Source organism: Bemisia tabaci, chromosome 1 (genome assembly GCF_918797505.1).
Source record: "Bemisia tabaci chromosome 1, PGI_BMITA_v3".
NCBI lineage: Eukaryota > Metazoa > Arthropoda > Insecta > Hemiptera > Aleyrodidae > Bemisia > Bemisia tabaci.
In genome coordinates this window covers 78,730,953-78,757,478 of record NC_092793.1, presented here as the reverse complement: position 1 = coordinate 78,757,478, position 26,526 = coordinate 78,730,953, and the positions used below count along the sequence as shown (strand labels likewise).

The 26,526-nt window shown below is 41.6% G+C and overlaps 1 protein-coding gene across 6 annotated transcripts in view; it reads left to right on the top strand.

Moving 5' to 3' along the window:
• Window positions 1-26,526, top strand: part of LOC140226015 (disks large 1 tumor suppressor protein-like) — a 195,244-nt gene that overhangs the window by 27,602 nt on the left and 141,116 nt on the right. For 5 of the 6 annotated variants that reach the window (XM_072306241.1, XM_072306243.1, XM_072306239.1 and 2 more), the window contains exon 2: window positions 20,725-20,856. In XM_072306241.1, the coding sequence (XP_072162342.1) occupies window positions 20,725-20,856 (132 nt within the window). The remainder of the gene's footprint in view (window positions 1-20,724; window positions 20,857-26,526) is intronic. The other variant, XM_072306242.1, reaches the window with a different exon arrangement.

Genomic DNA, 26,526 nt, shown 5'->3' with positions numbered 1-26,526 from the left:
CTGTTGGGAGTTTTGCTTTCAGGCAACTTACCAGTGAGAGTGACATATCGCCGTTCCTCTAACGCGAGGGCGTATCTCTATTCCCATGTGAGCTTTATTATCCGTATCACTCCACGTTTTCTGGGGCTCACTTACTGAAAAAAAAAATCTCGGTGTATTTACTAAGAAAAGGGTAAAATTACCAAGAATTCAGGGTTCTATTTGATCCCAGTTTTTTCTTGGTAAAATTACCATCTATGGAATTGGTAATTTTACCGAGAAATCTCGGTAAAATTATTGAACTTTCTCGGTAATTTTGCTGGACCTTGGTAAAAACGCCAATATTTTTTATCTACTATGGTAGAATTACCGAGATGAAATGGCAAAGTTACCGGGAATTGATTACCAATAAAAGTGGTATTCTTACCTGAAAAAAACAGAAAAAATACCGGTTTTTAGGTAAGTTTACCAGTCTGTCTTGGTAAAATTACCAATAATTGGTAAAAAAAGTGAGATGGTAAAGGCACCAACGGACCTTGATAAAAACGCCGAGAATTTTTTTTCAGTGCGGGGAGCGACGGTATATCCTCTCTAGATGAGGAAGTGAGTGTACAGACCTCTCAGAGATTAAGAGGGAAGTTGGCATGACCACGTCGTGCTGTTTTCCCTTTATTTTTCAAACGACCAAAGTACTTCGAAAAAGCGATATTACAATAGACTTCTCAGAGCTATACTCTCTTTTAAGAAACTAAACGCCTGAGGTTTTATTGTCGGATGGATGAAAACTAAGCGTCAACAAAAGCGTTGCCGTTTCGGCGTGAGTTTAGATCCACTCGCTGAAAAACAGATTTCCTTTACGCCTTGCATTCTCACAATGCGGGTTCTGTTCCCTCTCAGAAAGGAAATCTTTTTGTGGTCAGTTTGTACATACATACATAAACGTCGCTCCTACACGGAGAAAAAAACTTCGTGCGTGGGACCCGAAGTTTAGGTCATATGGATCTCTGAAGTTTTCGGATTGAGCTTCGGAACACTAAAGGTCCAGCTGCTGCGGTTTGGATCTTACATCTTAAACTTCAGTTCTTACATCTGAAATACTTCGGTTTTCACATCCGAAAAACTTCGGTTCTCACATCCGAAAAACTTCGGTTCTCACATCCGAAAAACTTCGGTTCACTTCAGATGTAAGAACTGAAGTTTCAGATGTGTGATCCGAACCTCGACAGCTAGACCTACAGTGTTCAGATGCTCAATCCGAAAATTTCAGAGATCCATATGACCTGAACTTCGGGTCCCACGCACGAGATTTTTTTCTCCGTGTATAGCGCACTCTGGTGCTTTGTGACACTCAATCGCCACATGTGCCCATCTTCCCAAAGGTTCTCGTGAAACTGGCAAAGTAACATCTCTTTGTCGATGCCCTGCTACCATCCCTTCATGAGACGTCCCTGTCGCCTTCTTCCAGGGGTACCCAATCCAAAACTTATTCGGGCGACCCTTCCTTTGAGATTCTCAGCACATGTCCAATTGTACGTGCCACAATAAATGCCTGTACATGATTTCGTATAGGATATTTCTTTTCATTTTTATCACCTGGCGAATCCTTTCATTACGGACACGGTCCCAAGATGCCAGCAGAACGCCGCCGAAAATCCATTTAAGTTGCCCTCAAAATATCGTGTGTTCGCTTCGTCGAAGGCCGCACTTCATTGCCACGATACCTATTAGCACGATACCTATTAAAAACAAGTTACTCAGTTTTACAAATTTTAATACTTTCAAAAGATTTTCATTCTTCGCTGGAAGTTCAACGCAAAGAACTTGTTTAAAGCGCCGACTCTGAACCTAACCCATTCCAGCCATAGTGAAACTATAAAAAATTCACTTGACTCGAATGAACCAAAGATGTCACTCCATTTCTATAATATCTATGAACAAGAGAAACATATCATAATGGTAATCCACGCAGCCTCCAAGAGATTGTGGAACTAGGAGATCATCAACCTCTAGAAATGGAGTGGAACTCCAGCTCCCTAAACTCGTCGAGGATCACAATAAATTCTCTGATCCCCCAAATTTTCATTTAGGTCTTAGTCATATCTAGAAATCTACCCGACCGATTTCCGTGTGTAATTTTTCGGCAATTGCTAGATCCATCAGCTATTTCTAGATGCGCTCGCTGTCTCCTTGTTCATGAATGATGGCCCAGGTTTTTTCTCGCCGCGGAGTATCTTTCGTGGGTTCTGGGATACGGGTATATCCTTCGTTGATTGTGAAAGCTCGCTTCAAGTTCCGAACTCTATACTTGGCAACTTAGAGCGGTGGCCGTGTCGACATGACAGGTTGTGGCTCTTGCAACGACACCGAAAGATAGAGCCGGGAAGACGGGTAGTGGGGGCTGCCCCTGCATCCTCCCCTCGACGCCACCCGCCGCACATTGTCTCGGCTCGTCATTATAATGCTGCACACACACAAAGGCACAATAATGTCTCTGTTTCTAATCCGCGCTCATTAAGGGTCGTTCCTTTTAATCATTCCATTGTTAGGAGTATCTCATCCCGTGCAGCGGCGGGGCGGGGCCCCCCTCTCCCTCGTCTATATTTTTCACGCCGACATCATTCTCGGCATTCCAATTTTTGCTTGCTTTGTGCTAGCTCGCCCTCCCGACCCCATTATTTGAGGTTAAACAGAGAGAGAAGTTGAAAATAATGGAAAAGTCAAAAAGTAGCCCGCTCGCTTTTTTCTCATGCTCCTGAAATTGAGCTGTTTGATACCGTCACCGTCTTTCCGTTTCGCAGTGTCGCTTCTAAATGATGCGCTTCCTCGAAGAGCGCCCCTTGCGGTGTTTTCCAGCACTCTTCGAATCCATCAACATGCCTCAGCTCGGAGCGAAACTGATGCATACTTCTGCCGCGCTAAGGAAAAATGCCGTATGAACATTCGAGAGTTGCCAAATTTCTTCCGGTAAAATGATCATTCTTGAGGAACGTTATGAATGTTTTCCTTGAAATTTTCAGGAACTTTAGGTAAAATTGCGAAAAAATTTCTCTGAAAAATTGGGAGGAAAATATTCATAAATTTACTAGGAAATTTGAGTTTTATCAGAGGAAATGTAGCAACGCCTGAAGGTTCATACGGCGTTCTTCCTTAGCACGGCAGACTTGCATTGCATTTTGCAAAAAGGAACCGAGAGCATTTCAATGTTGCTAGGATTATGCAACTTGCATTCTTTGCAATAAAATTACTGAAATCAGGCAAAAAATTAAATTTGAAAAGACACTTTTGTTTTGAATCTACAGTTAATTGGGAGTAAATATAAAACTTATTTAGATGATCCAGTTATTACTTACAAGGTAAAAAAAGTTGCACAATCCTAGCGACATTCGAATGCTCTCGACCCTTTTTTGCAAAATGCAATTAACTTCAGATTCAAATTATAATTACAGTTCTAATAGGCGCCGAACATAACAAGAACGCTTCACCTTCGAGAAGTTAGCAGCTAAAGATTCTTAAACCGTTTTCTCGATCTTAGAATCTCTTATAAATAATTTTTATGAAATGTAACTAGGTTTTATTTTCTACATGAATTCAGTCAGAATAAAAAAATTACCCCCTGGAAGCCACATAAGAGCCAAAGTTCAAAAAATCTCTAAGTCTCAAGAAAAAAATTGTTCTAGGTATTATTACGATTGTCAACTTTCTCTTGTTAGCCTTTACCGGTATCCCAGCAAAATTTTTTTCAAGCCAAAATTTTGCCTAAAAATTTATAGTTTTAATGTGTGGAAATTAATAGCCAAATATGCTTCAAACGCCTCGAGTGAGTCATGGATCAACACTACTTTGCTGTCTGTTGAGAAAGAAACCTCTGGTACTTTCTAGAGGTCTAAATCTTACTTTGTCCTGCGATTCATTTTAAGAAGGCATCTTGGACTAAGTCGCAAATGCACCGCGTTTTTAGGAGCTTTTTTGCGATCCTCCGTGTGAGCCTTGTTCTCCGCAGAACTTTGTGCTTTCCAGGGCTCATGTGGAAATTAAGATACGCCTTTACGTCAAAAGAGCGACGAACTGTGCTGGGACTCCAGGAACAGTGGCGAACAAACGAACCGTAATGAGTCGGGTCAACAAACCGACTATGATCAGGAAGACGCGAATGGGAGAGACTGACGTGATTTGGACAAGTGAGGCGCTTTGTAATTACGTATGCATTACAGCTTCAAGAGGAGTCCTCTCCTCATTCCAACACTGCCTTGGCAAGGAAAAACGCCGTATAAACCGTCAGGGGTTGCCAAATTTCGTTCGTCAAATACCAGGGTTGCCACAGTCAGGGAATACCGGGAAAACCGGGAAATGCCAGGGAAAGTTACGGAAATGACGGAGAAAATTTGTTAAATCACCTTGATTTGCTTTCTAGAATGGAGTTGAGGTTCCGAGCAACCAATTTTGCCTGAAAACTATTTTCAATTGGACGTATTTCTATCAAACGGAACTATTTGCATTAAGACATGAGCCCTAAGACCCATAAGAATACATGTATAACAGGGCTCAGGCTCACGTCATAATGCACATAGTTCCGTTCGACAGAAATACGTCCAATTATGTCTTCTTTACCATCTGTCTTATCTTCAATTGTCAGGGAATTTTACCAAAATGTGTCTGGGAAATCAGGGAAACGTCAGGAAATTTCATTTTCCAAATTTTGTGGCAACCCTGAAGTACGCATTTATTGGGAAAGTTGGTAATATCTGTCTTCAAATTTTTCAACCACCTTCGCTTTGTACAATTCAGCCGCCACTCCGGCAACAGTTAGTGACTGCGTTGTCTGAGGCCGCGTTCTCGCGCCTCGAAAAAAATACGTTCTCTGCCAAAAATCATATTTCGTCTCGTCTGGAACTGAATTATCGCTCGTAGACAAAAATTTGAACTATTCTTTTCAGCCCCAAAATCGCTTTCAATCTTCTCTCACCTTGCTTTTGTAGCCACTGCCGTGTTTACACGCACTCGTTATAGTTCTAGTAGGTTGCTCGAAGCATTAAGAAAACCGGAAAAATTGAGGAAAGACGCAGGAGGAAAATTAACACCAACAAATTGTGGTTAAACAGAGAATCGTCCGGTAATTTCATTGAAAAGACTGGATACCTGCTGGAATCTGTGTTTCCGTACTTTTCACGAAAAATTATTACACAATTAAATTTCTGGGACAGTCATCACAGTTTTCTTCAATTGCTTTCGGAACGGGAAGAAAGAAGGAAGGAGTTCGTAAGCTCCTAGAGAACATTGTGTAAACATTCCATTTGGATGTGGCCGAATTTCTGTCGATAAAATATTTATTTTAAAGAAAGTAACGAATGTTGCTCCTAAAAAGTTTCAAATTCTTTAGATTGAATTGCAAAAATACTCTCAGAAAAAGTACACTGGAAAAAAAACACATTGGATCTAGAGTCCAGACTCTTAAAAACATCGACAATAAAAAATACTCTTGATTCAATCAGATTTAAGCTTAAATCAAGAACCAAGCCTCTTAATTTGAGCGGATTTCCTTTTGATTTAAGCTTAAATCTGATTGAATCAAGAGTCCTTTTTCTTGTCAATGTTTTCAAGAGTCTGGACTCTAGATCCAATGTGTTTTTTTTTTCCAGTGCCGGGTAAGAAGTACGAAACTTACAATCGAGATATAAATATTCAGGCTCATTCTTAATGTAAAGAAGGAGACCGGTTTCTAATCCGAATGTTAGGGTCGTATACTGCCGTGCGAATTAATTTATCAGCAGTAATTTGGCAACGTTCAGAGGCTCATATGACGTTTTTTCTCAGCCCGGAAGAGCACCCCTCCGTTCCGGCTACAACCTTACACGATGCGCGGCTACAGCCTATGCAAGATACCACTTATTCAACCTTGCGGATGCCGGCACAGTATCTCGTTGAGATGAAGGCGCAAGTAGCTCCGTATTCCGCTTTTCACAACTGATTCCTCTGCGCAAGACTTAATGAGTTATCATTTATTCCATCGAGCAAAAATAGCCAAAGTTGAAAGGCGAGATGAAATGTCCTCTTTTGTTTTAGGACAGTAGTTTTTGTAGTATTTCATAGCATTCTTAAAATTTCTGACTGCTCGTCTGGTCCATGGTAACGAGTTAACGTAAATTTTTGGCTCCAAGTCATCGTTGGAACCGTCGCGTCGAAGCGTTATCATAGGTATGAAAATTATTTTAGCTGGGGGGAAAAAATTATAAAAAATTGTAAAAAACCGGAATGAAATAAAAATAATCAAAGTTACCCATTAGAAAAGTATATTTGAAGCTCCCTTCTCAATTTTACTGATCTCTGTCCTTTCTATTATTACAAATACGTAAATCCTATCAGAAACTTTGTATCGATCATGAAACTTACCTGTCTGTTGTACATTTAGTTTTATTAAAATATCTCTGGGAGAGAACGTTCTCTTCACACATTGTACAGCTGACAGTGCAGTATTTTTGCCCACACGGCGTTTTTTTTTTTGTTTTTTTTTCGATTTAGTAGCGCTGCGCTCAGGCTTGATAATCCTGAAACTCAACGGAGCACTGCGTTTACGGTATGAAAGCTCCGTTAACTAGAGGGATAGAGGAGGGGATTGGGGGTAAATACAGAGAAACGCGGGGCACCCGCGGTAGTGAGGGGTGGGGGGATAGGTTGTTGGCATCAAAGCATGAATGAACATCGGACCCTCTTCTCCTAAATAATTCCTAGTGACTTGTTAAAGTCCCTTTTAGCCATGGTGCCCTCGCCCCGTTTACTCCTGTGTCACTGGACCATCCTGAACCCCTTTGCACCCCCCCCCCCTCTCCTGACCCCGGTCGGGGTTGTCAGATTTCGCGGGAAATTCTACCCATTCTATATCTTTTCGGAAAATGGGTCACCAAACAGGGTGTCTAGCATCAGGATTTTCCCGATTCTATCAGGATTTGAGGAAAAATTGGTCGTAAAATCAGGATTTGAGAAAAGTCGACCGTCCGATCGAATTTTTATATCGAGCTATTTTTGTGCAGCTAAAGTTTCTCCGCCAAAAATCAGGATTTGGATAAATTATGAAATCAGGATTTAACAGTCGAAAATCAGGAAAAATCAGGACTTCCCCAATTGAAAAAAAAAAACTAGACACCCTGCTAAACCTTGTGTTTGTTATTCAACACTCTAAAAGTAACAGGTGAATCGATTATGCGGTGATTTATTGCATATTTTTGGAGTCAAAATCCAGGACAAGTCCCCTTCTAAAAAGTCTGAAAGCCCGAAAGAATGACGCGCTGGAAAGGCGGAGAAATGATTAAAGTTATGTATTAAGGCCTTCAAATCGCTCTCCTTCTCATTTTTCTCTGTGGAAGTTCAATTCAATTCTTCAATGTGGAATTGTCGCTCGTTAACTACTAATAACATGAATGTGATTACAACAGGCCCATCCGCGATTTGTGACAGGAAATTTGACAACGTCTGAAGGCTCATTCGATATTCTACCCTAGCAAGGCAGGTGACAGCTTTTACCTGCGGCCTGCCGAGGATCTCCGTTAACTTCTGCTTTAGGTGCACCAAATGGCAACACCGAATCCGGGCGTCGCGATGCCGCACAGTGGATCGAGTCAATCAGAGAGGTCGGATATGAAATGTTTGACTAAAACTGTAATTTTGTATGTTTATTACGTCACATTTTATTTTTCAAGGGGTGCTTCCAAACGGAAATTTCACGAGGAAACCAATGAAACCAACTTTGGAACCTCAAAGTTTTTATAATCGGAGTCATAAGCGTTTAAAGTTTCCAAATTTATATGACCTTTTCTATCGACTGGGTTCACTGTGCGGCGCGGCGCGCCAGGTCCCCGCGACTAAGCCCGCGCTCGCGAAAAGCTTTTAATCTTTCGCACGTCTATTCATGGATCAAGCGCGCACCGTGCTCGGCGCTCTTCCTCAAGTTCCTCGGGACGCTCCTTGGGTGCCGGTCGTTGGGGGGCCCAAAATTCTCAAATTTAAGTCCTCGATTTCCCCTTGAGTCGGCCATGAGATGGGACAGGTGCGCGCGGACCCTAACTCGGGCCTGGATTCTTTTTTGACACCTTCGCATCAAGTCGTTCGCTCGTCTGTCCTCGGCGCATTACCGGATAAACATCTTTAAAATCCCTCGGTAGCCCTTTCTGCGATGCTAATGAACTCGCAGGCTAAGGACTGTATTCGTAGTCGGATCGCATTTAGCAAAAAGAAACCAGCGCTATTATACAGTGTTTTCAAAAATTTGTAACTTCTTCCTCTCTTTAGAAAACACTTATTATGTGCACAGTATTCAAATTTACACTGTTATTTTTCTTTAAAATTATCAATTTTTGGGTGGGAAGAAAAAACGATTTGCTATTCTGGGAGACTTTTTTAGGTAATTATGAAGAAGCGACATTTTTTTCAACACTGTAATCACGCTGGTTCCATTTTGTTAAATGCGATCCAGTTGTTCCTTTAACAGCTCTTTTCCTCAGGGAGACTCCGCATGGTTTACAGTGTTAGGGTTGCCACATTCAGCAAGAACCGGGAAATTTAAGTGAATTTTAAAAAGTTAGGGAAAATGTCATAAGTGTCGGGAAAAAATTGGCGAGTCGCCTTCATTTGCTTTCGAGTGGATTTGACGTTTCGAACGACGGATTTTGCGTGAAAACTATTTCAAAGCGCGTCTTTTTACCTAATTAGCATGTCTTCGATTGTCAGGGAAGTTTACCAAAATGTGACAGGGAATTATTAGGGAATTTCATTTTTTAAATGTATTAACCCATAAAAAATTACCCTGCAGTGTACTTAAAGCGGATTTGAAAGGCCTTAAAGCATAACGAGGGCATGCACCGAAATAATTTTTTAAAAAACTTTGGAGGTGTATTACTCCTGATGAAGTCTACTATTACAAGCATCTTACGTATAAAGTTAAAACCGCGTAGCGAGTTGGATTGCACTATGACAGTGACGTTCGATGGGCAGTTGATGGCGCTCTGTTGATGCTCGATGGAGAACGTTGACGTATTGACGGCGACCCCTGTTAGGGAGCTCTTGCGGGGCAAAAGTAAGTTTAGCCGTCTGTCTTAAGATACAATGCGAGGCTGTCAGCAATAAACACAGAACATTTCAACGAATTAGCACGTCACTAAATAATAAAAAATTTTCCTCATTTTTCTGATAAATAAAAAAGTTAATTTAATCTTACTGAAAGAGTTCCGCACAGAGGAAACAGAATCGTTGCCCTTACTTTACATTTAGTGGATTCCTCTGGTTTCTATTACTTTTCTAGTCGTAATTACGATGTCGTTTTTGTGGTAACATTTATTTTGATCCCAATAGCAAAACAGCATCGGTAATGAGACCGAGGCATTTAATACTGGCACCGACCTATTTTTTCCCCAAACGTATAACATGTTACTACGTTCACGAAAATTAGATAAGGCATGGAATTAATTGTAATTTGTGCTATTAATTACGATTTTTATGTGATATTTCATTACGATATTTATACGATTTACAAACTACCAAGAATGTGTTTTTGTCCGCATTTGTGTGAGTGATAATTTTTTTCCCTCTGTGTCTGCTAAAAATGTCTCCAAAATGTTCAAAATCATTTCACGTTGATAATTTGCTTTAAATCTTACATGTTTTTTTAAAATGATTCTTACTGACAATTGCGTTCACAGACCGGGTTATGTGTTCACCCTGTTGATCCCATTCATTCAGTGTTTTCCGTGAGACTCATATTGAAATTTGTTCGATCAAATTCACAAGAAATACTTGAAAATACGTGTTTTTTTGTTTTTTTTTTTGTTTTTTTTTTTCATTTCCGCACTTTGCTATGTCAACTCCTTTCTTTTTAACTTCCTCGTTAGACGGTGGAGTTGCAAGTACTTTCTTTTAATCTAAGTTTCCCTTGCTCGGGTGTATGCCTCAAAACCGACTCTACAATGGTCAGAGGGTGGTCTATGAGTACAGACCAAAAATCTCATCTGACAGAGCTTAATTTTCCCCACTCGCGGAATGATCCGATTTCACTATCGATTAGATCGTAAATATTAATCAGAGCTTGAGATTAGAGCTGTAACGACACGGACTCAAAGAAGCTCAAGTTCGAAAGTCGTTGAAAATTATAATAGGGCAACGCTTGTTGTCATATCGTTCATGTTTATTTTGAAATCTTTTCTCCAGATTTTTATCAAGACCAATCTAAATAGCACAGTAATTCCCAAAGACGAGTTTTGGGACTCGAATGCAAAATGACCTAATTGGCTGTTTTCAATGTATTTTTTATGAGAGCAACGGATATGACGTCACACTGGCTGCGACCGAGTCAAGGCTGGGCAGGGGGAGTGGATTTCAAAAACGAAAGATGCGCAATGACTGACCTGTGTGGATCGGTCTCTATTTGTATCTCTTTTATCTTCTTATTTGTGCAGGACTAGCAAAACTTGCTCATTTAAGTACAATATATTTTAGAGACCCTGTACTGAAAATCTCAGCAATGCAATCGAAAGGAGCACAAATAAGTTCGGAGTTGAACGCTACTTTTCGCCTAATGATGTTTGATGAGCAAATTGTTGAGCATAAAATTCGCCAAATGTTGGTTGATGAATATCGGGGTGAGCGCTTTTCCAGCCAAGCGAGCTTTTGAAAATGAGGTTAAGATCGCTAAACCAGTCATCCCTTTGGTCATAAGTCATCATTAGACAAATCTGTGTGTTGACTTCTGAACGTGACTTTTGAACTGTGTGGAGGACAGCAGGGCGGGGCCTCTTAAGTATCAAGTCTCTGAGCGCAACCGACCCATTACACTGATGAAAAAAACATACCCAGAAGTCCATTCCTAGTCCGCGATAGAAGGGATTAGAACAACAGGGATTTATCTAACCATGCTTGGATAAGCAGCAAATCTAAAAATAAAAATGAAGGTAATAGAAATAACTAGATCTCTAACCATTACGCTGCCATTTTTTGATTTATTACATCCCTGAGGCCTCTTGGCTTATGCCATCATCAACGGGTCCACATTGAACGCTACAAACGTTAATCAGGTACTGCAACTATCACATACTGTCATACTACAACATAATGACAGCATAATGGTTAGAGATCTAGTTCTTTTTATTATACTTTTATTTTTATTTTCACAGGGATTTAGATTATATCTCGCAACAATGAAGACACGAAGAAATTGACCTGAATTATTTTCTTCCCCGTTCGAAGCTCACACCAGGCAGCGTCGAGCGTGTGGAAAAGGCCGTTAAAAATTTCATGAATTTTAATCCTTCAATTAAAACGTCGGCGGTTAAGTGGCAAGAGACCCGAGACCGGAGCTTCAGAGTCAGGTCGCTCAGCCGTGTTGTCGAATCAAAACAGATTCCTTTAGTTTTGTCGCCCGTTTTAATGTATAAGCTGTTTACCTCTATTTATTATGAAAATCGGCAACCCTGTCGCTGAAATTTTCGCGCTCGTCTGTTGGCTGACGTCATGTGCGTGACGTAACTTAAATGAGGTGCACTCTTGGCCAAGAACATTTTCCTGTCAGCCCGCCTCCTCCCAGCGCCGAATTTTTTTCACGAACAGGGTTTCTGGCCGATATCGATAAACCATTAGACAGGATAAGAAATGAAGTAATATAATGACGTGCTACGGAGAAAACGCAGTATGAGCATTCGAATGTTGCCAAATTTCCGCCCAGAAAATATCTGTTTTGAAAAAAGTTATGATTATTTTTTCGTGAAATTTTCAGAAATTTTTGACCAAATTACGAAAAATATTCGCCGGAAGGTATGAAGAAAAACCTCAACAAATTTTCTCAATGATTCGTGATTTATCAAAGGAAATTTGGCAACATCCAATGGCTCACACTACGTTTTTCCTCAGTACGGCAGTATAGCACACGTCTTCTCATCAAAATTTCACGCAGAACACGTTAAGCATATCAACAATTTTTAAAATGATTTATTATACTTCATGATATAAAATCATAAGAGTAATGGATAACGCATGAAGCGCTGCGGGGGGGGGGGGAGGGTTACAATGTTTTCAGGTTAGAAATATTTATTTCCGAGTTGGAAAAATCTCCGAAGGAATTAGTCCGGGCCTACAAGGGAGAGGGGCGGTTGAGACTTGAAAAGTTTGGGGCTCGAGTCTGAGTGCTGGGTCAGCTATCAGTGGTGACGTCAGCATAGGGATTCTCCATCATATCGAATTGGATCAAAACAGTAACAATGATATAACCCCTTTCAACGCTACTAATGAGAATAAATCGATTCATATCGCTTCTCTGTGCTTGGCACGAATAACGTCTATTGGATTTGTAGCCGACCTGCGTTACGCGAAAACGGGGTGAGCAAATCCATTGACCAGATAATCAGCTCTCTCTCGCGAAAATTATTTCGTGGCCTCTAATAATTGATGAATTGATGACATTGACTACACGTCAGAGGGTAAAAATACCATCAGCTCCCGTCCACTAACAATACACGGGTTTGTTGTGATGTTGGCGAGGAGAAGAAACACGGTTGCCTTTTCATTTTTAGTACAATTAGGTATCTCCCTCAAAGTGAACTTTTAAAGTTGTGCATTAAAATTGGTACTGGAAGAAAACTAGACGTATCCGCTTCATGTTTATCATTATTTAATTTTACAGCCCGAAAAAGTAAAACATTAAGTCGGCTTTCCCTACGATTTTCTTTCGGATAGCTCAGTCCCTTCAAGATCCAATATAAATACATTAATTATTATTTCTTCGATGTTTTATTGCAACTTGCACACAGATCGACGCATTTTAAAATGGACTTTAATTTCATCTATGATTCTCAACGGGAAAAGGCGCGATCGGCATTTCAGCAACAGCTTACATCCATATTTCTCAAGATTTTGAAACTGGACCTAGCTCTAATCCTTTTTCTATACCTCAAAGGGGGATCCAAGTAGGGACCTAGGGGGCATGCACTCCTTCCGTTCGCCCGAAAAAAAGGAGAAAGAAGAAGAGAAGTAAAGAAGAAGGAACACCGGGAAAAAAACACATTGGAACTAGAGTCCAGACTCTTGAAAACATTGACAAGAAAAAATACTTTTGATTTAATCAGATTTACGCTTAAATCAAAAGGAAATCCGCTCAAATTAAGGATCTTGGTTCTTGATTTAAGCTTAAATCTGATTGAATCAAGAGTATCTTTTCTTGTCATTGTTTTTAAGAGTCTGGACTCCAGATCCAATGTGTTTTTTTCCCAGTAAAAGACGCTCTTATCTGGTAATTTTTCATGACAAATTTGGCTCAAACTGCATATCAGACGCTTTGAAATCTCTATAATTTTCTAGAAGAAGCCTCCTGGACCCCTCGCCCTCCTTCTGCCCCGTCCGTTCGAAATGTCTGGATCCGCCCTTGCTCTACTTGTATGTAAATTTCATTCATTTATTGTGCAACAGGGCGTAATTTTATTCATTCCCTGACCACTCAGAAATTTATGAAAAGTGCATGACTACAACAAGATAAGAACTTTCCGACTGTTCATTTTCCTTGATGTGGTTCCGGTTTGGCTCGAAACGCTCTTGAAGCTCCGATTTCATTACCTTTATATATTATTCCAATTTTGAGTGGAAGAATAAGCATTCCTACGTAGGTTTTAGCTCTCTCGGCGTGAGGCAATCTGGCGACAGAGGGGCGAAAACGTCGATATTTGCTTTGTGGTCCGGCGACGTCAGAGAGGCAGTACTCGAGTACTCGGGACACTGATTGATTGACTCCCGCTCCCCAGCAGCGCTCCCACGTTGCCATCATTGATCCCGCCAAAGGATCCGTCGCGTTTCTCATTTAATCAGTTTTCGATGATTAAAGCTTGTAAATCAGCAAAAATTAATGAAATTAGGTCAAAAGCCGAAAGCTTAGGTCGGCGCATCGAAGAGTGTGACGAGTATAAGCACAGGGTGTGTAGCATCAGGATTTTCCCGATTCTATCAGAATTTGAGGTCAATCAGGATTTAATCCTGATCTCATCAGGATTTGAGGAAAAATCGGTCTTAAAATCAGAATTAGAGAAAAGTCGGCTGTCCGATCTGATTTTTTATGCTTTCTTATGCAGAAATTTTAATTTTTCTCCGCAAAAAATCAGGATTTGATCAGGATTTGGAAAAATTACGAAATCAGGATTTAGCAGTCAAAAAATCAGGGAAAATCAGGATTTCATCGAGATTTCCCATAATGAAAAAAAAAAACTAGACACCCTGAAGTATCTCGGTGTCTGGCTAGATCAGGATAGGATGGAAGGCTGGATAGAGTGATTAAGGACAGGATCATCCAGGGCAGGGGAACCATCGCGATGCTGAATGGGGTGCTCTGGGATCAGAGCATTTCAACGGCAAACGAGTACCGGATATACGACGCCATGGTTAAAAGTATCGTGATTTATGGTAGTGAAGTGTGGCCTTTGACGAAAAGAACGTAAGACACGTTGAGGGCAAGTGAAATGGATTTTTGGCGACAATCTGTCGGCATTTCGAGACGTGTCCGTAATAAAAGAATTCGCCAGGTGATGAAGGTTGAAAAAGATATCGTGCACGACGTCATGTCCAGGCAGTTATGCTGGTATGTACATGTGCAAAAAATGTCGGAGGAGAGGTTGCCCAAACAAGTTTTGGATTGGGTCCCACCTGGAAGAGGCGACGGACGTCACATGAAGGGTTGGCGGGGAGATGTTGCGGCATCTGTCGCCCGATAATCTCTGGAAAGATAGGCATATGTATGTGGAGTTCGGGTGTCGCAGAACGCCAGAGTGCGTTGTAGGAGCGACTTTATATATAGGTCAAAAGCTAAATTTCTACGATTAATTTTAAACGAAGGTGATATCCATCGGAAATCACGGAAGTCTGCAAGGTCGCAAACCAAGATACTGATAGTTTTACCATCGATTTGGAATTTCTACACGGAGTAGTAACCGGTATTTTGTGTATTCAGTCGTGTCTGTAAATTGGCATTTTGATGAATTGCACAAGGCGAAATCCTGCTTTGAATTTTTATACCGTTTTTCACCATTGCAGCCTCCAATTTTAAAATCGTTTATGTGCTTGAGAACTAATTTTTTTAAAAGAAAGAAAAGAAAAAAAACTCCTAACTGGATGGGGATGTTGAATTTACAGGGACACATCACTTATGAATGTACTTATTAAATCGCAAATCCCCCATTTCCTCCGGAATTCCGTTGCTAATCTTCAGTGCGAAAGATTACGACTCGTCTTTTCTCTTAGTTGGGATAAAAATTACGAAGCTCTCATTTATCTTGTAGATAGTTGCTGAAGTCAGCGAATTTCAGCGAGTGAAGTTTTGTCCCTCTCTCGAATCAGTGGCTACTGCGAAGAGTTTTAATTGGAGGCCCGAAGTTCTCGCTCCGTGAAGTTGCGGCTTTACAGTAAGTTGCGCTCTAGTGTGACTGTTCACAAGTTCCGAGAAAGCTCAGACCCTACGAGCTCAGGATTGAGAGTTAATACACCTCACAAACAGGACCAACGAAAATGAATAAAATATACCGTAACATGCAACTGGCACTAAAAATGGTAACTACCGCCCTCGCTGCCTTTGCCGCGCCGCACAGTAGAACGAGTCTTTGGAAGAAGTCGGACATGAAATTTTTTACCAAAATTGTAAAATTGAACGTTTATCCCGTCACAATTTTAATTTTAAGGGGTGTTTTTCAATGAAAATTTTACGAGAAAACCGATGAAGCTACTATTAAAACATCAACATTTCATGCTGATAAAAATATGCGTTTTTTATGATTTTAAAGCATGTCCGACCTCTCCTATTGACTCCATCCACTGTGCGCCACGTGTATTGACCGCTCAAGCCTGCCGTGAAATCATAAAAAAAAAACCTTACGTATACCGGTGAAACTTCCAGCCGCTCTGAGAAAACAATGCAATAAAGCTCTCAGAAAAATATATTCGAGAGGTGAATACTTCGAAGACTTTTTTCCTCGAGCTTAGAAGGGGGTTTTAAAGAAGTCGTATGAGATCCAAAATTAGCTGCTGGACACTTTTCGGAGGAAACAGCTCTTAATAACTACTTCCACCGATTTAAAGTTGAAAGTGAATACCTTTACAGCTATTGGTGCACAATGGGCCTGTTGCAAACTTCAGCCAGATCAAAGACTGGAGCTATTTCTTATAGAAAATGGCTCAAAACTTACGATGAGAAAGTCCGGAATACATTTCTAACTTCACAATCTGCGCAAGAATTATGTGTTTTTTAAGCTTCCCGCTTCAAAAACGATACTACAGTACAAGTGAAAATTTCGTAAGAGGAATTGTTCTATCCAACGCTTGCGCACTAGGATGCTACACAATATTCAACATGCCTGACGCCTCCGCGCGCAAATCGTGAGGAAGCACCAAGGAAGCTGTTAACATAAACACGCCGGTTGATAAGACCCTGCCTCGTCACATGTGTTTCAGCGGGTCGGCGTCGTGATAGACAAGCGACAGACAAAGAGGCCAAAGAGGAAATGGAGCGGTCCTATCCTATCGGTGAAATCGGGTGCTTGCAATAGACAAGAACTAACCATGATTTCAAAAGAGTAACTAATGGCAACCCACGAGAGATCCTGGTTAGCCCATCATTTTTACTCTTGTCTATAACACTCACCCACTTCAACCCATAGGATCCTTCCATTTTACCACTGTCTTCTTTCTCCATCTCTGTGTCTCTAAATGTCAATAATCAGCCCTCTGATAAAACGAGGAAGTGCCATAATCTCGGTAGGAGCAGTGAGTGCAAGGGCTCGAATATATTTTGTTTGTGAGCTCCGCGACGGAAAGGAAATCACAGAACTGCCGTGCTATAAGTAAGACCGCCGTATAAGCATTCGAATGTTGCCAAATTTCCTCTCGGAAAATGTTTATTATCGGAAAAGTTATGAATATTTTGCCTTGCATATTTCCGACATTTTCGATCAACTCACGAAAGAAATCCTCTGAAAAGGCGGTAGAGAATTGTTCACAAATGTTCCTAAAAGTTGGTGATTTGTTGAAGGGAATTTGGCGACGCCTGGTGGCTCACACGGCGTTCTTCCTGAGCACGGAAGAGGAGCTCTCCGCGCACGTCTCCTAAAGCTGAGTTTTCGGAACGTGCGGTGTATCCTGCAATAAAACTTACAAACAAGGCTGCGTTAAAGAAGAGGCTCGAGGAGCATAATTTATACGGGGAATTAAAATATACGGGGGCTGCTCATGGGCCCGTGCGGGGGCCTTTGAAGTCGGGTCATTTATTCACCGCAAATGCCGGGTAATTCAATTTGAAGTAACCTCGCTTCTCGCCGTGGCTCCAGCGCGGCGCTGGTGTCGGACTCCATCCAGGATGGCCCCTTCCAAGGTTGCCAATTATGCGTTAGGAATTCTTTACGTTTAGAAACTGAGAGAGTGTTTACAGGAACCTCAGTCTAATACGTATTTCAATATTGTTTTAATTACTTTAGGTACGCCCGCACTTCATTATTGTGTGCTCCTCCTTCTAAAAATAATGGAGATGTTGCATGTGTATTTGTGTAAGGAATTTGCGATTTGACTGTTGATTCTTGTGTAAAAGTTCGCGAGAAACAAGATGGTGCCATTGGTTTTCTCTGAAATCAACTCCCAAGCTCAAAAAAAGCTCTCAAGTTGAGGACAAAATGAAGAGGATATCCCACGCTATCCTGAGAGTCCACCTCTACATCAAAACAAACTCTCTCCATGCAAAGATAGGGAGCAAATACATTGACAGGGCTGCCACTTCCTTTGGGGACACCAAAACTGAAAACACGGCAACACTGCTAATGTACTTGCTTCCTATCTTTGCGTAGAGAGTTTGTTTTGATGTAGAGGTGGACTCTCAGGATCGCGTGGGATATCCCCTCCATTTTGGCCGCAACTTGAGAGCTTTTTTTGAGCTTGGGAGTTCATTTCAGAGAAAACCAGTTGCAAAATTGTGTTTCTCGCGAACTTTTACATAAATACCAGTAGTCAAATCGCAAATTCCTCAAACATGCAACATTTCCATTCTGGATAGTATGAGGTCATATCGTCGTTTCCCGGACGAAGGAGCGTACCTCCATTCAATGGTTGCAAAATTTACTAGAAAAATTAAATTTTTCACAAGAATACCAATGCCATTTTTTTTCTCCAAAAGTTGCTGACTTTTAGATGAGATCAGAAGAAAATTCAGCAAAATTTTCAGTTAGAAATTTTCCGTCTCTGCTCTCGAAGGAACTGAAGCAAACACTGTCTGTGACTCTGGAGCGTAGGATACGTAGCTCGTCTTTGTTTACATCGGATGGCCAGGTTCTCGTTTATCGAAAACAATCGATTAATGTATCGGAAAATGACCCGGCGTGACAGCACAGGAGTCTCGGAATTCAGGACCTGGAAAATGTATGAATGTGGCGCTAGCTCTGCCGCACTAAAGAAGAACGCCGTATGAATCTTTAGCCGTTGCCACATTTCCTTCAATAAAGACCTAATTTACTGGGAAAATTGTGAATGTTCTTCTTCAATTTTTTGAGACAAATTTGTTCGCAATTTTGTCTAAAATGTCTGAAAATTTCAATGAATCGTACGCATAATCTTTCTCTAAAACACATGTTTTATCCGGGATGATTTGGCAACTCTCGAATGTTCATACGGCGTTCTTCCTTAGCACGGCAGAGCTCTCCTTTTTACATAGACGAATTTAGTGTGACGTCACATCTCGATTTAATCTCGATATCTCGAAAGTCGAAACGTGCCGCAACAAACGAACACATAGGAATCTGCGGGATTTAGGCAGGGGGGGGGGGGTAGGAGGATTCGCTTTATGACTGTCACTGATATTACGAGCTTATTATACAATCAATTCTTGTGATTGTGATCTCGAACGTTTTTGTAAATGGCTAGCTTTCATAATTTTAAAGTCCCATGGAGCATTTTTTTAGTTTCAGGCAGTTTTAGCATTATCTCTCGTCAATTGTTCATTTTGGAGGTTATGTTTGTTTGTTGGGGCACATTTCGACTCTCGAGATATCGAACCAACAATATCGCTCCGTGACGTCACCACTAAATTCGTCTGTTACGACTCTATGCGCTCTACTACGCCCTGGAGTAGAGGTAGTTTTGGGATTTATGAATGGCGGTGGCGCACCTGGATATGGCGCTGCCTGGCGGCGGTATCGGGAAACGCGTTTCGCCCGTCGCGTCGTGTGCGATTGCAATGCCACGAGTGCACCCGCTTGGATTTATTTTTAATGAATGCGCCGAAATCACACTCGGTGCAAGACGGCACGGAGTCGGAGAAAAATTGGCCGCTCGCCAGTCTAGCGTGGCCGATTGACGACTGGAATGAACTCGCTCGCGGACCCTGGGACCCAAGCCTCTCCAACTCCGCAAGAACGACGCAAGTCCAATCCAAGCTCGTTGTTAGTTCGAGGTTTTTACGAGCGCTTAAGTTCCGCGGGTTTTTTCACCCCGTTAAATCGAGGGGCGAACCGCGCAGAGCAGGGAGTAAATAAACGCCCTAATCTGTCCTCGCCCACACTTCGGCCGCCGCGCCGGACGTCCTGCCCGAATGCACGCTCGGTTTCCCGCTCTCTGGAACCCATTCAGCAATATACTCGTTTAGTGATAAGAGACGTGAACTTTTTAAAGCGCACCGCAATAATTCAGTGTCAAAAGAGTTACATTGTTAAAATTTAAAATTTTATTTACAGGGCCGTTCCTAAAACACGTAACGCTCTGGGGGGTCAGTGAGAGCAAAATTCTATTGGATCCAGAGTCCGGAGTCCTAAAAAGTTTGACGAAAAGATGTACTCTTGATACAATCGGATTTTTGCTTGAAGTGCAGCCTCTAAAATAAGCGGATTTCCTTTTGATTCAAGCAAAAATCCGATTGAATCAGGAGCCTTTCTCTCATTAAACTTTTAGGCATTTAGACTCAGGATTCAAGTGACTTTTTTCTCCAGTTTCTTACATGTTAAAAGTTAGGGACCTCAGAAGCGTCACTGGGGTGGTGGAAAAATTCGAAATATAGCGTCACGTATTTTATGAGCGGCCCCTCAAAACATTGTAAACAATTTTCACCAAGAACAACTCATTAGAACGTTTACACTTCTGGAACCCCGGGGAAACCGGGAATTATTATTGAATCTTGTCAGATCGGGGATAAGACGGGGAATTTATTGCCGTTTATTGCCCTAATATTGCCAGATAAAATTGGCGGATCCAACAAATTGAGAAGATTGTTTTCTTCCATTTAAACCTATGGAAATGTTCGAATTCTTGGAGGGGTCAGGTGCCCTGTCAAGAATAAATTATTTACCATAGCTTTAAATGAAGGAAATTCGCTGTTGCCAAATTGCTGGATCCGCCTCCGCTAGATAACACACGCGAGGTCCCGCAATACTGTATCTCTTGTTTTGTTAGTGAGAAACAGCAACATTGTATATTCCTTATTCATCCCGTCTGAGCTGATGATGTAGACCTTGTGTCGTAAGTCTGCTCAGCGGTGCCAGGAAAGTATCCCGGTCATCCAGACGTTCCTTAATCTTTCGCCCTCACGTAAAGCTTGCATTTTTACGTCGCTTTGAACGTCTCCTGGCATCCGGGTCCCCTGCATTGCGGAACTGACCGACCAGCGTCGATCAGAGTTCGACAGTATTTCAATACGGAAGGTCGGGAACTTGATATTTTGACCTTTATGCTTACTCCCTCAGCAACATCTAAGTCGTCTGTTTGTTCCAGAAGCTCATCGTGCATTGGAGCTCTTGGAGGATTACCACGCCAAATTGACTCGACCTCAAGACAAGCAACTTCGACTCGCCATCGAACGCGTCATCAGAATCTTCAAGTCACGACTATTCCAAGCTCTATTAGGTAAGATTTTCCCTTCTTTGTATACTCTAATTCATTAGCTACACGTCAAAGTGCTACCTTGCTATACGCACAATGCATGAAGTATCCAGCAGACTTATAAGGCGCGGCCTGCTGCCATGCGTTGCGTGTTGCGTGCACCGTGCTGTACGCGCAATGCTTGAAGTATCCTGCGGTCTTATAAGGCGCCACTATGCGTTTTGTGCCGTACGCGGTAGCCTCGCGCCGCGCTGGCTGCACTGTGTTGGACGCGATTATTCAAACTTGCGGCGTCGCCGGTTTTCAACATATTATTTTGAAGTTTTGTACAATTTGTTGGAATTATTTTTATTTCAATTGTTTCAAAACGCAACTAATTTCCTTCTTTGCATTTATATATTTTTATAAATACTTCTATAAAGAACCACGCAAGGGAAACGACTTTTACTTGTAGGCTCTTTCATTGACTCCCCAGTCCAGTCCCAGTTCCGGGAGGCCTCCCCCGGAAAATTTGTGAAATTTCAAATCTATTATTGGACGCATTTTGAGGCTTCCTTGACACATATTTTCGATCGACCTCTGCGGAAAAATTCCGCTGTTCACTTACTTCTAGCACAAAATACTTTCAAATTTTTGCATGTAACAAATTCGGGAATTTTTTATTTATTATCATTTTACAATTTTAATCGCAGTCATGTTTTAAAGGTAGCGACCCTCACTTCTTTTTAGCGCCGTAAAATTTTTTGGAGAATCAGTCAAATCCATGGAGAAGATTATGATTTGGGCCACCGGCCCACTTTTAAACTGGCATGGTCCAAAATTGCTGGCAGGCCTATCAGATTTATAAAAAAATCATGATTTAGACTGAAACGCCCCAAATTTGCTGCCGTCTCATAAATTTTTAGAGAGCTGGTCAAATTCATGAACGAACTCAAGATTTGTGCCTCCGGCCAATTTATGAATTGATATGGTCCAAAATTTCTAGCGTCCTCGCTCTTTTTTGATATGAGCCAGTCAGAGTCACGCGGAGGATTATGGTGTGGGCCTCTTTTAATTTTCGCGACCAAAAATTTTCATCGTCTCGGGAATTTTCGAAGGGCCGGTCTGAGTTTGAGCCGCTGGCCCTCTTAGAATTTGTGCAGCCGACTCACTCTCTAAGGTGTCTCAAAGCTACTCATATACTCAAGAGCTCTTTTCATCACCTGGTGTCCTCTTGTTTTCTTTGCCCCTTCTTTTTTTCTCTCCTCTCCTCTATTTTATTTTCTTTTTCTCTTTCTTTCTTTTACCTTTCGACCGGCCCACCAGGAGTTCTTCGATTTCCCAGTGGGCCAGTGCGCCTCTGCGTAGGAGTGACTTCCATGTATGTATTCTCTGCCGCTATTTCGAGGTTCGCGGGGGAGACGCTCTGACACCTGATGATGTGATTTTCCGAAAATATATTTAGTAGAGGTCTACTCACGCGGCTGAATCTTTCGCATGCAAGAGACCCTTTTTAGCCGAGGTTAAGGCTTTCAAAATTGCCAAAAATCCACCCCGTATCCAACGGAATAATATTCCTCCTACCGGATGGAGCCTGCACTGGAGTCCCTTCATAGAGAGAGTTGGTCCAACGCTGATTATGGATGTCACAAACGGGAATAAAGATTACACAAATGAGACGGTTTTTTAACCTTCGATGACCCCATTCCTGAATTTCTGTCTCCCTGTCCTCTCTCCCTCCATTTGTTCCTTGCCGCACCCCCAATACCCCAGTCCATCCCGGTTCATTATCTTTGCAATTGGTGAAAGCGTTATCTTTATTCCCGTTTGTGACACAATGATGGTCTGGATATGCGCTCAAATTTCCATCAATTTCCAATCAAATGGTGACTGGTGCGCACCATCCACCCTCAATTTTTTGCGGCCTGCAAAAATTTCATGGTAGATGATGGAACTGTGCGTCTCATCCGTCATCTGATTTCCACACAACCGTGCTTATTTCATGCTCATTTCAATCAACACGCCGTTTTAATTAATTTTACCCATCAATCTAGATAACTCTCGACCGCCATTTTTGTCATCATTTTGATCGGCAATTGACGGAAATTCGAGCGTGTATCCAGGCCTCGAAGGCCTAAATTACAGGAACCATTCAGAAATGGATTCGCTTTGTCTTCCTTGGAAAAAAAAAAAACACATTGGTTCTTGAGTCCAGACTCTTAAAAACATCGACAAGAAAAAATACTCTTGATTCAATCAGATTTAAGCTTAAATCAAGGACCGAGCCTCTTAATTTGAGCGGATTTCCTTTCAATTTAAGCTTAAATCTGATTGAATCAAGAGTTCCGCTTCGTGTCAATGTTTTCAAGAGTGTGGCCTCTAGATCCAATGTGTTTTTTTTTTCCAGTGCCGGGTAAGAAGTACGAAACTTACAATCGAGATATAAATATTCAGGCTCATTCTTAATGTAAAGAAGGAGACCGGTTTCTAATCCGAATGTTAGGGTCGTATACTGCCGTGCGAATTAATTTATCAGCAGTAATTTGGCAATGTTCAGAGGCTCATATGACGTTTTTTCTCAGCCCAGAAGAGCACCCCTCCGTTCCGGCTACGACCTATGCAAGATTCTACTTATTCAACTTTGCTCTCAGTATAAAGGGACTTCAGTTTACAGAGGAGTCTATCTGTCTCTGCGGAATTTTCGACGAAAGTCGTAGAAGGGGGGGGGGATCGAGGGGGTGAAACCGGTTGGAGTAATGAGCGCTCGGGGGAGGAGGCGCGGTAGTGGGCATTTGATGGCGGGTAATGACGAGGAAGCAACAAGTTGTGAGGATGCGATGGGGTTCGGAGCCCGGGTTCCGCGACCCCATCTGCTACCCCTCCACGTGACCCGTGCTCGTGCTCGGCATTGTGCAGTCTCCGGCTCCTGCTTGCGCTTAACATATCAGCAACGCAGCAGTATCGGAGACCCCAGTCCCCCGCCCCGGTCGATAGCTCTTTTGTCGCAGTGCCCACTCGCGACCTCCTCGCCCTCATGTCCACGCCAAGTGAGCTCTCGAGAATTTACCACTCATTCCTCCTTCCAATGATAAATTTCGCAAGAAACACCAAGATTTTGTCGCAAGTCAAGGTGAATCTGCGGCAACTCGTATTAGCAGGGTGTCTACAAGTCCGGAAATGGTACTGATTTTATAAGGGCGGTCCGGAAGTAGAGTCCCTTTATACTGAGAGTCAAGACAATTTGAATCCATTTCTAATTGGTTCCCGTATTTTAGGCCTTCACAGTGTCACAACGGGATGATACAGTTACGTCATTTGATATATCGTTCTATTTTGTGAAATATGTATATTTGTTGAATATCTGAAAGAGTGGGAAGTTCATGAAAATGAATACGTCTGTTGACTGGCTGGAGTAAAAAAGAGGAGAAAAGAACACTGTCGGAATGTTCCGTATGTATCAGTACCTATGCAATTGCGAGAAACCAATTAACATGAACGAAAAACGATATTAGAGGAAAATGAAGGAAATCTGGGCACCTTAGTGGCAAGGGACTGTGAAGCCCCCCCCCCCCCCCCTCCTCACTCCTCAAGTAATGTCTTTGCGTCAAGTATTGCAGAATTCTTGCTTATGTAAGCAGCTCATGGTCCCATTCGCCGAAAGTAACATGAAAAATAAGCTAGAAATAAGTTATCAAGGATCCCATTTCCAGTAGTCATGAAAAAGTGGGTCAAAATCTATTAAAATCTTTATCTACTTAAATCTTATTTCGCTCTAATATCTTAAAAAATGTAATCCTTTACAAAAATTACGTAAGGAAAGGGTAATTTACTCTGTACTGAGGTCGGAAAAGCTCTGTATTCATGGAAAACAAGACACGTGATGCGCGATGACCGACCCCTCCTATTGACTCGGCGCTCTCACATTGGAGTCTTTCGCCTTTTGCTTGCTTTTATTTATTACTAATATAAAGTAAGGCTTATATTACTACGGAAAAGTATTTAGGCAGTACGGTAAATTTATAATATCTTATTCCCGTTTGTGACTCCATGAAGGGTGTTGTCTTGACTCTCAGTATAAAGGGACTCTAGTCCGGAAGTACTGAAAAAAGAGCGGAAATTCCGCAAGAAGGTCCGGAATATTACTCACAATTTGTCATTTTTGTCGCAAATTAAGCGAGAATTTCAAATTTTTGAAATTTGTCGAATCTCGTCAAATGGAGGTACTGAAAAAATACTGAATGTTCCTGTTGAGGATGTACTGAATTTCTTGGGAATGCACTGAAAAAGTACTGTAAAAGTACTGATTTTTGGCCAGCCTTTTTTATTAGACACCCTGATTAAGAAATTTTTCCGCGCAGGGGGCCCCACCGCCGCACAGTGGATCGAGTCAATCAGTGAGGTCGGGCATGAAATTGTTGACAAAAACTGCAAATTTTGATTTTGAATTAATCGCATCTTAAAGGAGGGGTGCATGTGACAAAGAATCTCACGAGGAAATCAATGGACCCACGGCAATCAGAAGAAATTTGGCAACATCGAATTATCCATGAGCCGCTTTTCCGCAGCATGACTGCCCGTGTTGTACTAAAAGGGATAAAGAGCCTCGAATGATCCAAAGAATCTAAGTTGTAGAAACAGTGTGTACAAACTCAGGATTGAGACGCCTTCAATTTAGGTGATACTTCCAGCTTCGCCGGAGAGTTAGTTTAGTTGCGTGACCTGACTTAACCCAAGCCCCAGCCCCAGCCGCATCTTCGACCGCTCCGGGTGCTACACGTGGAACTTACGGTATTTGAGCCCGGAACACGGACGGTAACTCCATAAAGCTCGTAAGCACGACTTCCACAACCAAAGTTGTCTTTTCAGTGGAAACGTAATAAATCTGTGGCATTATTCCTATTTTTCAGGGGCCATAGCATACAACCATCATTCAATATCACTGCTAATCCAAAAAATAATTTTTGCATTTTTGGAACTAAGAGTAAACATGAATACAATAACCAATGTATACATTCGAATGATATTAACTGCATTTTGGTATTTCTTCAACATTGAAGTCGAAAATCTATACTTCCAACTGATTTTTCAGTATCTTTCAAACTCTCTGAAATTTCATAAAATAATTCGCAAGAAATCTCTAGATTTTATTTTTCATAAAAAATTGCTAATAGTCTTCAAAGAAATCCTAAACGGTCTTAGGATTCGACTTACCTGTTATTTCATAAAAATAATCGCTGGTTTTGGAGCATGATTTTAGCAGCGCAGCTTGGTGGTTGTTTGCGGAACCAAGGCTGAAGATTCACTTAAGATGCTATTAACTCGCATCCTTGTATTTTAATCGTTACCTAAGTAACAGTCTCGTCAAATTTTTGCAAGGTATCCGTGATTCCTTTTTGCTGCAGCTTGCCTCAAAGTAAGCCGGTTTCGTCTTATCAGGGGAAAAGTGAAGGGAAGTATCTCCAAGTATTCGTTCGCCGTGGTTTTAAGGCGTAGAATATCTAAGAAATCCTGATCTCAAACGATTATAAACGTGTGTTTATGGTAAAAGTTACTGAGGTACCGTCATAAATTGAACAACTCCTACTACCACTACTTCTACTAATACTCCTACTATACTACTACTACATCTACTTCCACCATTACTACTACTACTCCAACTACATCTACTACTACTACTACTACTACTACTACTACTACTACTACTACTACTACTAC